At 33.9% G+C, this 13,878-nt stretch overlaps 1 protein-coding gene across 2 annotated transcripts in view; it reads left to right on the top strand.

Annotated features, from left to right (window-relative positions):
• The window catches only part of LOC117321719 (G-protein-signaling modulator 2-like), a 109,406-nt gene that overhangs the window by 86,543 nt on the left and 8,985 nt on the right, over positions 1 to 13,878 (top strand). For both annotated transcript variants that reach the window (XM_033876231.1, XM_033876230.1), the window contains 10 exons: positions 1,154 to 1,296; positions 1,670 to 1,793; positions 3,400 to 3,515; positions 6,719 to 6,983; positions 7,758 to 7,864; positions 8,251 to 8,291; positions 8,945 to 9,012; positions 9,353 to 9,469; positions 9,786 to 9,960; positions 10,734 to 10,924. In XM_033876231.1, the coding sequence (XP_033732122.1) occupies positions 1,154 to 1,296; positions 1,670 to 1,793; positions 3,400 to 3,515; positions 6,719 to 6,983; positions 7,758 to 7,864; positions 8,251 to 8,291; positions 8,945 to 9,012; positions 9,353 to 9,469; positions 9,786 to 9,960; positions 10,734 to 10,924 (1,347 nt within the window). The remainder of the gene's footprint in view (positions 1 to 1,153; positions 1,297 to 1,669; positions 1,794 to 3,399; positions 3,516 to 6,718; positions 6,984 to 7,757; positions 7,865 to 8,250; positions 8,292 to 8,944; positions 9,013 to 9,352; positions 9,470 to 9,785; positions 9,961 to 10,733; positions 10,925 to 13,878) is intronic.

The following is a 13,878-nucleotide window of genomic DNA, read 5'->3' as shown; positions in this document are numbered from 1 at the left end:
TAATGGTATACTCCCAAAATATATAGTATTTGAGAAATCAACATTGGTAATTAATCTAAAAGCAAAGATGGGGTAATATCATATATATATGACAGGAAAATTTGTCACTCAGTGTATATGGTTTTTTCCTCTTTTTTTTACAGAAACAATCATTTTATGTTGTATGGTTATTGTGACATAATAAAAAAGGTCCATCATAATTTCACATGCTTTCATGCCTCTAGAAATACAACTTGTAACCTTGATCCTCACCTTTGACCTCTTTGACCTTGATTAAGTCTTTTTATACAGCAACATGACATCTATTGATTACTGATGAATTTCTAGTTAACCCAGTAATATATTACCAGGTGTACATCAAATAAAAATTATCTGAATTATTGGCCAGTAGTTCATTTGCTATTCATACTTCATATCATTTTAGATCATATAGCATGTAGACTTAATTGAAAAAAATCTTAAACAAATGTGATGCTATAACTAACTGCTCTGCAAAATTTTTATTGTATATCTCAATCGCTCTGTAAAACTGTACAGAGAGCTGAAAGATGAATAAAAATATATTGTAAAAATTATACTTTTCCTCAAAACATTGTTATAGTGAAAAGATATTTCCTCCATAATGCAATACTGTTTCTCCTATATGTGAAGCAGTATCGGGGAATCAAGTCACTTTCAGAATGAAAAAATGAGAAAGTTTTCCATTAATTATCACATGAAGAAATGTTAGAGCTATGTTATTAGCACTTATGTAAACTGTGATAGTATATCTAGATAAAGTTTGTGTTAAACATGTTGTTGATTCTTGAAGGCTCAGTCTCTATCTGATCCAAATGCCTATAACATAAATTTTAAAGCAGATTTAAGGATTTTCTATTAAAGCCATAATTGCCTTCCAGTGGTTATCCTAAAATTTACTTATTCTTAATAATCTACCTTACAGTGCCCTCTTTTCAAGCATATTTATTATAAGAGATGCACATACTGATTTTGTTTGGTCTAATCAACAATTTCGTCACCATATTTTCATTAAATGTTATTTTATAAACCATATATGGTATATAATTGCTGCTTGAGTTATATAGAAGAATGTCAGATTCATTATCCTAAATTTGATAGCAACGATTGTTTCTATGAGTTGTGCCTGTTACAGGTGAGTGAGGCCCGTGCTTTGTATAACCTTGGCAACGTTTACCATGCCCAAGGCAAACACACTGGGAGATGTACAAATGAAGATCCAGGAGAATTTCCGGAAGAAGTGCGTACCTGTCTTCAGAAAGCTGCCGAGTACTATGAGTAAGACAATACACATTTATGTCTGTATTTTGTATAAATTAAAAAGGTGCGTGTACCTAGCTCAGAAAAGTCTCTGGTTGTTTAAATCCATGTAGGCAAATGTATTCTATAATCATTCTTCAGTGAACTATTGTACCTTTCACTGTCGGCCATCCTAGAATGTTTTAAAAAGCATCAAAAGAAGAATGATATCAGATGAATTAACTCTGTAGTACAAAGTGACAATGCAGAAAGATGATGATGATGATGATGATGATGATGATGTAATATTTTGTCTTTAAATCTTAAAATCTATATATTCATCTAAACATCTTCTATATACACAAAATTTTAATATTATTTATTAAATAATTAATAATTTGCAAATTGGCAGAGCAAATCTACAAATTGTAAAAGACCTTGGTGATAAAGCTGCCCAAGGTCGGGCCTGCGGTAACCTTGGCAACACCAACTATCTCCTGGGCAATTTTAGTGAGGCAATACAGTACCACCAGGAGGTTAGTATGACATTATGATAATTATACAATATTTTTGTTATAACTTATTTGATTAGATTAGGTTGATTAAGTGCCAGGCTGACAAATCTTTGTGTCATGTTCCCGCTTTGTGATTGTAGCCCTAGAGCCACTCTTCGATTATAAATGTCGGTAGAAGATCTGTTGCTGAACAAATTGTGGCTGGAATATTTCACATTTGAAATGAGGAAGAAATAGATAACATTCTAGAAAAGATGCTATCAGCATGAAGGAAGTTTTTAAAGAAAAATGGTCGAGAAAATATCAAAGGAATAATTTTAACCAAAGAAATTGGACAGTGCTGCACAGAAATCTTCCATAAAATTTTGTGTCGAGGAACTATACTCATGTCTCCCCAAAGCAGGGGCTGTAGATATATTACATGTGGTACATGTTATTCTGCTATTAGGACATGTACTGACATATATTATAGACATTACCCGTATCACCTGTCCTGTGTATTGTAGGAGTAGATATTATGTCACAACACATCTACCTTTTCAATCATCATCCTTTTCTACATAGACAAAACCAGGCAATAACTGTTGGATGATGATGTATCAAGGTTTGGTGATATCTAATGGTAAATAAACCTTTCCTGGCCATTTGTTTGCAAAAAATGTGTTTAGTAGAGAGTTTGTTGGGTTTCCCTGGTTTCATCTAGCCTGTTTTATGTTGTTCCATATCACATTAAATCAAAACAGGACAAGGTCCAGTAAGTCCTTTCTTTGAAAAGCTTTTCTTTCTGTGAAATAGTTCATTTTCACAAAGTTTTATTTTCATTTTGTGGATACTCTTAATTCATATGTCTACAATTTAATCAACAGTTAAAATTTCACAGCAGAGCTGGGGTTTTTTAACTATGGTGTTAAAGTACAGTAAAGTTATAGCTACAAAGGCACTTAAAACAGTAATTGTTGAATTACCCTTATTAACATGAAATTGATTTATAGAAATAGGAAACTTTTTAAAAGCATGATTAAACATTATTATACATGTTCATTCCATATATTCTGTCATTGAGGATTTTTGATAGTAATGAAGAGGTTCTATCTTGTTTTCATAGATTTCTTTGGTTCCATGAATTCACAATTTATAGTATATTATGCTTTGGTAAATACTCTAATTCAGCACAAAATATTATTAGACATTGTAGTTTTGCTTAATTGCCAAATTTCCCAATTATTAAATAGTCTCCACAATGAAGTAAGACAGGGTGTGATGGAATAAGGGAAAATCTTATTGATTTGCAAATACACTGTATCCTTCACAAGGAAATGTTGTGATAGCTACAATAATGTGATGAACTGTTTTGATGTATGTACTGAATTTTTTACTGTTTAATAGTAATGAATGGTTCATGTGACAGCAGAGGCTAGATGTAGCTAAAATGTGTACTAGAATTGTTACATTTGATAGTAATGAATGGTTCATGTGACAGCAGAGGCTAGATGTAGCTAAAATGTGTACTAGAATTGTTACATTTGGTAGTAATGAATGATTCATGTGACTGCAGAGGCTAGATGTAGCTAAAATGTGTACTAGAATTGTTACATTTGATAGTAATGAATGATTCATGTGACTTCAGAGGCTAGCGATAGCCAAAGAATTTGGAGACAAGTCAGCCGAAAGGAGGGCGTACAGTAACCTAGGAAACGCCCATATATTCTTAGGTGAATTTGAAGTTGCAGCTGAGCAATACAGGTATGAAGTGATTATTGTTTATAATTTAACTCCAGTATGGTTAAAACTTTTTATTATTGTCTGTTGTTTTCTTAAATAAGATAAAACATGGGTTGTCATGCTCTAACTTTCGTAATATGGTGTGGTGGTGCATGTTTGTTAGTCCTAATGAATAAATTATTGTCCTCAATATTCAAAAGTGTCAGTTCTCAAATTGGCTTTCCTCAAAACAATGTACTGTTAATAAGCTTAACTAACTTCATTCATAAATTACCTTTAAACAATTTACAAATTACCTCTTTAACAGTTCACAAATTATTATTCCTCAACGCCCCAGCCATGTTCACAAATGAAGATTGTCAGTTTATTGTCTAGGTCACTAATACTATAAATAAAGTCACATAAAAAATCTTTATACTTGCTCGATAAACCAAGTGTAATTTTCCTCACATTGTCATCGAAACTATAAACTTGTTATCAGTCTCATGATACCTGTACTTAATTCATGTATCAGGGATGTCAGGTCAATATCTGGTTTGCTGTAATGAATACTACAAATACAATTACATGATTTTTGTCCGTGGTCCACTGAGTCTAATATTAAACTCCATTATTGGCTAGACATATATTGTAGTGCTGATACAAAACAAAATGATTTGGTATGAAGTGATAGCTGGATGCATTCCTTCTGTTTTAATCATATATGAAAATATGTCTCGGAAGTAACAGATGAGCTACGTGTGGACATGAACACCCCTGTATGTGCATATCTATATGTTTCTAAATAAAAATAATGTTACTGGTCAAGTATTTCAGTATAGTACTGGGTTCATGGAATACTAAACACCTGCAGGATGTGTCACAATAAATACTGTCAGTAATTGGTTTGTATAATGCTGCAGATATTCGCAAACAAATGCGTACTACCTGAGTTCATCTCAACTTCATATTTTCCTGGTAAGAGCATTCCTGTGTGTACAGGGTTAATCTTAATGAGTTTATTTTTAATGACATTAATGATTAGCAATTCATATCTTAGCATTTCTGAATTAGTCGCTTAATTAGCTCGATGAAATATATTCCACAATACAGTATACACTGCAAGCCGATTTATAGTAATTTATTAGTGATGTGCAAAAAATGGGGAATAGTTGATCAGTTTGATTAAGCATAACATCTGGTCAAGGGTGAATATATATGGATAAACAAAATTGTCAGGCCAAGTGAACTTAACTTATTCTATCCATTTCTTCCATTCATTAATAGTAAATATTCAAGATATTCACCCAGTTCAGATGTTCAGATTCCTGTTTGTTGAGTACACATATGTATATCTAATTTATTAAAACTGGTCTGGACCTCCTTGCTTAAGTGAAGATCTTCCTTTCTTTGAAACATGGAGCACAGTGAGGGCCATTTGTCAATCCAATCTTCTATAAATAAGCGATAGTTGTTAGCATTTGGTATTTTTTTCTGGTGATTTATTCATTAAGTACTAGTGTCCAAAGTTTGGGGACTTATTGATTTTACCCCTTTTCTGTATTATTATTCTTCTTCTTCTTCTTCTTCTTCTTCAAAATTACCTTTCTGATATGGCCACTGCAGCTGTTTATAAAACTAAGCTACTTGTGTCTATTTTTAGATTACAATCCCATTTTTTAGCTCGTCTCTTCGAAGAAGAGTGAGAGCTTATGTCGTCACGTCGGCGTCGGTGTCGGTGTCGGTGTCGGCGTCGGCGTTGGTTTTCCAAATGTTATTTTTTTGGTGCAAGTGTTGAAAGGCATAGTAATTTATGGTAATATGGTCCCTGTGGGGGTCAAACTATCCCCTGCCGGAGTTAAACTAAAAGATTTTTTGGAAAAAAAACAGATTTTTGAAAAATTTTGGACTTAGAAAATTTTTGCGTTAAGTTTTTGGTGCAAGTGTTGAAAGGTATTAATACACCACTTCATAATTGTACTAGGGTGCTGATAATTGGCAATAGAGTCCCTCTGGGGTTAGACTATCCCCTGCCAGAGTTAAACTAAAAGATTTTTTTGGGAACAAACCAGAATTTTCAAATTTTTGGACTTAGAATATTTCTGCGTTAAGTTTTTGGTGCAAGTGTTGAAATTTATTAATACATCACATTATAATTGTACTAGGGTGCTGATAGTTGGTAATAGACTCCCTCTTGGATTAGACTATCCCCTGCTAGAGTTAATTTCAAAGATTTTGTTTGGAAAAAAAACAGAATTTTCAAATTTTTGGACTTAGAATATTTCTGCGTTAAGTTTTTGATGCAAGTGTTGAAAGGTTTTAATACATCACTTTATAATTGTACTAGGGTGCTGATATTTGGCAATAGAGTCCCTATGGAGGAAGACAATCCCTTCCTGGAGTAAAACTTTTAAAAAATTGGATTTTTTCTTTTTAAATCTTTGTTTTTTTGTTTTTAAATCTTTGGACTTTATGTTAAGTTGATGTTGTGAGTGTTGAAAAGCATAGCAATACATGGTATCAGGTTCCCTGTGGGGGTTAAACTATCCCTTGCCGGAGTTAAACTGAAAGATGTTTTGGGGGGAAAAAACACATTTTTAAAATTTTTGTGCAAATGTTGAAAGCTATTAACACATCACTTTATTATTGTACTAGGGTGCTGATATTTGGTAAAAGAGTCCCTATGGACTTACACTATCCCATCTTGGGGTGAAACTGAAAATAAAACAATGTGAAAATGCTCACATTAGACAATTTATACCGGTCCACATTTTTCAAGGGAGACAACTCTCATTAGGATAATATTTTGTCAAAAATTGAAGAAATATGTCCAAAAGCAATTACATTTGTATTTAATATATTCATTTAATCTACAACAGCATAGCTTGTCTCCCGAATGTTTGTCAATAAATAATTTATATATATATAAATTGGTATGGTCTTGAAAATTGCATGAATTCACAAAACATAATCTGATCAAGTAAAAATATAAATATTATTAATGCAATTTGCGAAACCATTCCAATTAATATATTTTAATTATTTATTTACAAACATTTTAGAGACGAGCTATGCTGTTCTCCAACAGCTCTTGTTTTTTTTTTTTAATTACTTTACTTTTTAGAAGAAAAAAGTGGCATCCCATTACAATAAGTGCTTTTTGAATTTTTCTTTTTAACCCTTTTGCTTTTTACATGATCAGGCTAGATATTAATTCAAAAAAAAAAATTGATTTGTGTTCACAGGAGGACACTACAGATTGCGAAACAGCTTGGAGACAAGGCACTAGAGGCGCAGGCCTGCTACAGCCTAGGAAATACCTTCACACTCCTTCAGGACTACGAGAAGGCCATTGAATATCATATGAGGCATCTAAAAATAGCACAGGACCTGAATGACCGTGTGGGTGAGGGCAGAGCGTGCTGGAGCTTAGGCAATGCACATTCTTCACTAGGCAACAATGAAATAGCCTTGGAATTTGCCAGTAAACACTTGCAAATATCTAAAGAGGTAAATCATAGAAAAATAGAATACACCAATAGTCCTCATGATAGTATTTGCATTGACTAGTTAGAATACAGTTAGGCTTTGGACCACTTTAAGCTGATGTTAATCATTCTGGTTATGTCAGGAATGGCTAAGATAAAATTATTTGTGGTATAATACATGTATAGTCAATAAGGATTTAGATCACACAGGCCAAGAACACATTCAAAAACACTTAAATGATATCTCATATCCAAAGGGTATCAAGTAAGATATTTTATTGATAAGTTCCTGGGATGGATGACAGGCAACAAAGTTTTCAAAAAGAAATGACCTTGACCCATATTCAAGGTCACAGGGGTCATATTGTTAAATGTATGGAAACAAGTTCTTTTGATGTTATTTACTGAAACTAGTGAATACCCGGTACACAATGCAGGCCTATTTGGCCTTTTAATCTTGGATTTATATCGACACATATGACCAGCATAGATGTTACCACTTAAATTCATATAAATAAATGATACATGATTACTAATTTGCACATTTACACATATTATGGAATCTAAAGGCCCAGGAAATAGTGAGCCTAGGAAATACTATCACTATAATAACATTACTTGAATTCTAAATCTAGCATATTTATAACTTGGCTACAATATTCTTGGGATATTTTTTTTTCTTTTTTTTTTCTGTATTGAACATCTTAGCTAAGTTATATAATCATTATTCCATAAACTTGATTTTGAGCCTGTGAAGTGATTAAGTGGTGTTTTATTTTATATTTGTTGTTTACAGATTGGTGATGAAAATGGTCAGTTTTCAGCTCAGATGAACCTAGCGGACCTGAGAAATGTACTGGGTATAAACATGTCCTCTGCTGAATCTACTCCAGGGGTCATCAGGTGAGATCTCAAACATCAAAATTTCTAATCACATTGCCTTTTATCCATGGATCGTCGGTAATTCTGTTTTAATATTTGTCATAAAATCAGGACTTGGGAAGGATAGTGGTCATGGGCCATAGGTGCCTTCCCAATCCCTGTAAAATATTGGACATTTTTTTAGTTTGTGCATAAAGGTCCCATTTTCAACCTTAAGCTTATTGAGCACCAGCAGTTTGTAGGATGAGGCTCTTGGTTTTCAGAGTCAAAGTTTGTTTTCAAGCTTTTTTATAAAGTACTTGTCAAACATTTTTCTACATATGCTAAGAACAGCTTTTGTGGTAGATAAGAAGACCAAATTGGGTCTGGTATTATATTTATGTGTTGGAATCATTCTTATATTGCAGTCACGATGGGAAGTTGAAGGATGAAACAGATCTTGCTATAAGTGAGTAGTAGTTCCTGTTCGACTTGTCCTACTGTATCTGTGATGAGATGTACGTAGTATAGTGCATACTAATAGTTTAATATCCTATGATGATATAACACTGTATAATATTGAATATGGCCACAGAGGGGAGATAACACCTTAGATTTCAAGAGTTAATCTTCACTTTAAAAAAAAAAAAATTTACAACTGATATGGCACGTGATAAATTTGTAATGGTGTGTTTTTGTGAAGTGTGTAACCACTTTTGTGACCTCCAACAATTCTGATTGGCTAACGTGTGGCCTTTGGTCATTTGTGACCTCCAACAATTCTGATTGGCTAACGTGTGGCCTTTGACCACAGACTACTTTTACACCTGTCACTTATTCTTTTTGTTGTCTGTTGTTCAAACGATCAACATGGACACGCTTTGTAGATTTGCGGGGGATCAACATTGGCATAACTTGGTGAGAGGGGTGTCCTCATGTATATATCTCTATATCTCAGTTCAGGTAATCATTTATCATGTCCATGACCTTGATACTGAACAAAACTATTGGCTATGAGATATCCTAAATATTAATGTGTATAAAGGTCAAGGTCATGTTTTCATAAATTAAACTTCAGTTAATATGTAATAATAACATAATGCCCACTTCACACTTCCATAGGCAGACGACCTTTCCGACGACACAGCATGGAAAATATGGAACTGATGAAGCTTACACCTGATAAAAAGGTCCTAATAGCTAAACTCTCCTCTGCTTCACATTGATCAACTGATATGTTTTGCTTAGATGCCAAATCTGTATGAAATTTCCAATGTATATACAAGAGAATTGAGTGCTGAAAAATTCTTATATATGGCTGATGCTTGCTTTACTTATAGTTTTTCTGTGATCCTAAAGAATCATTAAAGAATTTGCTGTTTATTATAAAATTTTTCAATTTCCAAGTATCGAATATGTGAAAGTAGATATCAGAAAATCTTCATTATGATGAAAGTTCTCTTGAAATGGCAAATTTTAAAATTTTGAGTAGAATTTGAGAAATATTTAATAGATGTTTATCCATTACAGGGTACCCTACCTACTGCCAACGGAGGGGCTCGACCAAAAGTTCCCAAGTTCCAGAAGGCAGCCAGTATAGCTTCTAATTCAGAACTAGAACACAGACCAAAGCTCACGAAAGATAAGGTAGATTTTGTACATGTCAATACAGATTTAGACAACGCATATCATTGTACAGCTTTTCTTCTGTCAACCTTAAGCTCTTTTTCTGGAGATTTCCTCAGTTTAACCACAGTCTGAAACTTTATGATAATGATGTATATAATTGCTCTCCCAGTGTAAGCTTTCAATTAATTAAACAATTTTTAAATAATTAATTTCCTTTGTCTCTTTAATCAAATTAGTTCAGATTCTAACCAATCTTTTGGGATTTGATGATGTCATTGTGGTATGTGGTTTTTACATTACATTTGAATTTGTTTTGTCGTTCATTTCATTTCAGTCTGTAGACACAAGTCATGGAGATGAAGACAGTTTCTTTGATCTAGTCAGCAAGTTCCAAAGTAGGCGAATTGACGACCAACGATGTTCATTCAAGATTGAGCCTTCAGTACCCACCCCTAAACCTCCAGTCCCCACAGTACCAGTGGTGACAAAGAAAACCAGTATGTCAGCAGGTAATACAAGGAGCCCTTGTGTTCTGGTTTTGCAGTAAAGCATTTCTGATTGGCTGGTTCCATCAGCCACATAGTGTTCTACCTATCACCTGATTTGCTAACATTCTTCTACCAAATGTCTGATTGGCCTGGACCATCAGTCCAATAGTATTCTACTAGCTTTATGATTGCTTGGTACCAATATGAAGTGCTGAGTATATTACCAACTATCTGATTGGTTGATTCAGTTTTGGGGCAAAACCATTGTTGTTGTTTTTATGTCCTTCATTTTATCTTAATATGTGGTATCAAATATAATACATTTTCAAAAATAAAAAATTGAATAAAATGAAAACAAAAGTTTTAAGATATTGTGTATAACTAAAGTTAGGAATACATCTGTAAGATCTACTTGATTATATTTATTATGTTAGAAATACATTACAATTGCTACAATTTGTTTTTTCATGATTATGTATTAATATTTCAATAGTGTGTCATGTAATAACATCAAGTGACCCACTGTGATTTTGTTATTGGTGATATTCAATTATGATGACAGGTGCTTGGCTGTCGTGCAACAAATGCCAGTAATTCCAGTTTAACATGTATGCTCTTCTATTCCAGTTAACTCTCCTATCAATTCCCACCAAAGTATGATTCATACATATTTGTGTCTTTTTTATAGTATAAGGTTGGGGTTTGGGTCTTGTTCTTTTGTTTGCTGGATCATTAATTTATCATTAAATTGTGATAAAATATCATCATTGAATACTGTTTTTTCAACACTAAAGCATCAGAAGGAAATGAGGAGTTCCTTGACATGGTGGCAGGAATCCAAAGTTCACGGATGAACGACCAGAGAGCGGCTCTCCCACAGTTCCCTGGTCTCAACTCACAGACCGTTATTGACCAGTTCTTGAAGCAGAGGAGTGACTCCCATGTTCCAGATGACAACTTCTTTGAAATGCTGATGAGATGTCAGGTACAGTTAAAGCAAATATTGATGATATCAACCAACTTAGTTTTTGTGTAGTGTTTACTAACAACATTGCATGTTTCATTTTGAAACTGATCAAAAGAATGATATTGATCCCAGTCAGCCATCTTGGATTTAACAAATAATGTTTATCGTTCTCGGATTTCATAAATAGGTTCCACTATGCAGGTGCAAGTGCTTTTCAAACTTTTCCTCGTGAAAAGTCAGTCAGATTTTAATAAAACATGATGGAGGTAATCTTCAGCCTATGATCATTTGGATGCAGCTATGTTCTCAAGGAATGGCTCAGCATTCAGAGGATTGAGAAATGGGTCCGTAGGAAGTCAGTGGGTGTAGTGATCACTTAAAGCGATCAGATTAATGTTATCTCTCAACCAGTGATAAAGATGATAATCTGTACTGGGAAGGGACTAAACATGAGGACATTAGTGGTCACAGGGTCACAGTGTAAAACACATTTTTAACTTTGTAAAATCTGCTAGATTTTGATGAAAATTTATGACCTCCTATTTGGAAATAGAAAATTTAATTGCTTCTTTCAATGAAATTGCATATATGGACCAGGATCATTGAAATCTGCATATATACAGTAAAACCTCACTAACTCCTGTAGGGACCATGTCATTAGTTTGAGGAATACAGGTATTCTAGTTATCATCAGTGAGTCCTAAACCATTATAATAGGGGTATGGAACAAATAGCTGGTACAAGGAATATGTAAGGATGCTGTCAGGAGCAAGCAAACAGTTTGACGAATAGGGGGTATGCAGGATCAAGAAAGTAGGGTTTTACTGTAATTATTGGAGAGGAGCATGATCCATATGGGATCTCAGTGTAAGTTATATCTTGTATATTTAGATTTACAGATAATCTTCTGTGATCATACTTGAGTTCTATTTAGTCATGTGCCTTTTAATTATTGTAATTATAAAAATGTCTGTACCCTTTTTGTATCTATATTTGTGAAATCCCAATATGATCAAATATTTATCAAATCTAGCTGTAAAAATTAAATGTGGTCACTTAACCACATCTGGAATTATTCTAATTTGTCGGATATCCATTCCAAGACAAGAGTTATGTTATAGATCTGTAATGGGTGCAGCAAGATGATATATGGTAGTTTTTGTTGATGTACAAACTAGCAAATTATTAAATTTATCACTGTTAGCCCAAATTCTTATAGCAACAATAACAACACTTTACTGTATACTTCCTTTAATTTGAAATTAGCCTATACACAATACTAATTAATCCTTCACTAGAATGAGAAGTAATAATCTGATCACCTTAACCTTTGTTAACTATAATAAATAACTTTGAAAACAATTAAATGATTATACTATATACTGTACAAGAGATAATTTATTCGTACAAACATTTCAGAACTTTCCCTTTTGGCCTTTCAAGGAATGTTTCTCATCAAAACTACAGTGATGAAGGAATAGCTAAATAGTGTGACTGAGCCAGATTAATAACTTTAGGCTATTAGTTAGTTACTGGTTTACTGCCTACATGACTCCGCCTATCGCTTGAACTAGACCGTTAAGTTGACCAGGTGACTGAGCCAGACTTATAAGTTGACCAAGTGACTGAGCTGCCAGACTCGTAACTTGACCAGGTGACTAAATTTTTGACTAACCTGGCCAGAATTTAATTGAACTTGGTGATGGCGCTAGACTTAAATTTGACAAGGTGACTAAGCCAGACTTATGACTAGACAAGATGACTAAGCCAGGCTGATAACTTGGCCAGGTGACTAAGCCAGACTTATGACTTGGCCAGGTGACTAACTTTTCCACTAACCCAGAATTTAACCAGGTGACTGCACTAGACTTTAACATGATGATGAATAAGCCAGATTTAGAATTTGACCAGGTGTCTAAATCAGACTGAAAACTTGACAAGGTGACTGAGTCAGTCTGATTACTTCATCAGATGACTAACCTAGACTTTAACTTGACCAGGTGACTAACCTAGACTTTAACTTGACCAGGTGACTAACCTAGCCACTAACTTAACCAGGTGACTGTGCTAGACTTTAACTTGACCAGGTGACTGCGCTAGACTTTAACTTGACCAGGTGATTCACAGTGCTAGACTTTAACTTGACCATATGACTGCGCTAGACTTTAACTTGACCATATGAATGAGCCAGACTTATAATTTGATCAGGTGACTGAACCTGATTTATGATAACTTGACCAGGAGACTGAGCTAGACTTCAGTGATAGTATGACCTTGACCTGCTTCTAAGAAATTGAATAGGCAATACGAGTTTTACTCTAATTAGAGTAGATAAGCCTGGAGACTAGAGAGTATAAAGTTTGTGTACACTATTTGTGCACCAGTGGAGATTGTCACATTTTACATATACATCAGCAGCTTTTAGTGAGCAAACATCATACAAGATTTGATGAATACGAGGGCAGTCATATAGACAGGTGTTAGTGTGACATTATATGTCTGTCTCCAATGCTGCATGTTTAACGAGGTAGTTTATTTTACAAGGACAAGTGTGGACATGTGATTATCTTTCAAGTACTTGACATTAGTTATTCTGTAGATTTAGTTTAAGTTACTGGTTTACTGTCTACATGACAATTGCTAGGTTTCGTCTCGCTGACTATACTCAGTATTTTGTCAGTTTTTTATACTGTAGAGACTGCGACTCTGTAGTTAGGTTAGAGCTACTGTGTACAGGTTAAAAACAACACAATACGTTAGGTCTCCTTTATGGCAGTAGGTAAGTTTCAGTCATCCTCATCTCCATGAGTATATATGACACACTGCACAGATCATAATAACATCCAACTTTACTCTTATTTCAATTCTGTAATTTATTAAGGTCAAAAGCAAAATTACAAATTTTCAAAATTGAAAACTGTCACTTATCAACTAATTATCACAACTCAGTAACTGCTGTTAAGATAAATCCA

Source organism: Pecten maximus, chromosome 2 (assembly GCF_902652985.1).
Source record: "Pecten maximus chromosome 2, xPecMax1.1, whole genome shotgun sequence".
In the NCBI taxonomy this organism is placed as follows: Eukaryota; Metazoa; Mollusca; class Bivalvia; order Pectinida; family Pectinidae; genus Pecten; species Pecten maximus.
Note: the sequence above shows the minus strand (reverse complement) of the source record. Positions and strands in the feature narration are given on the sequence as shown.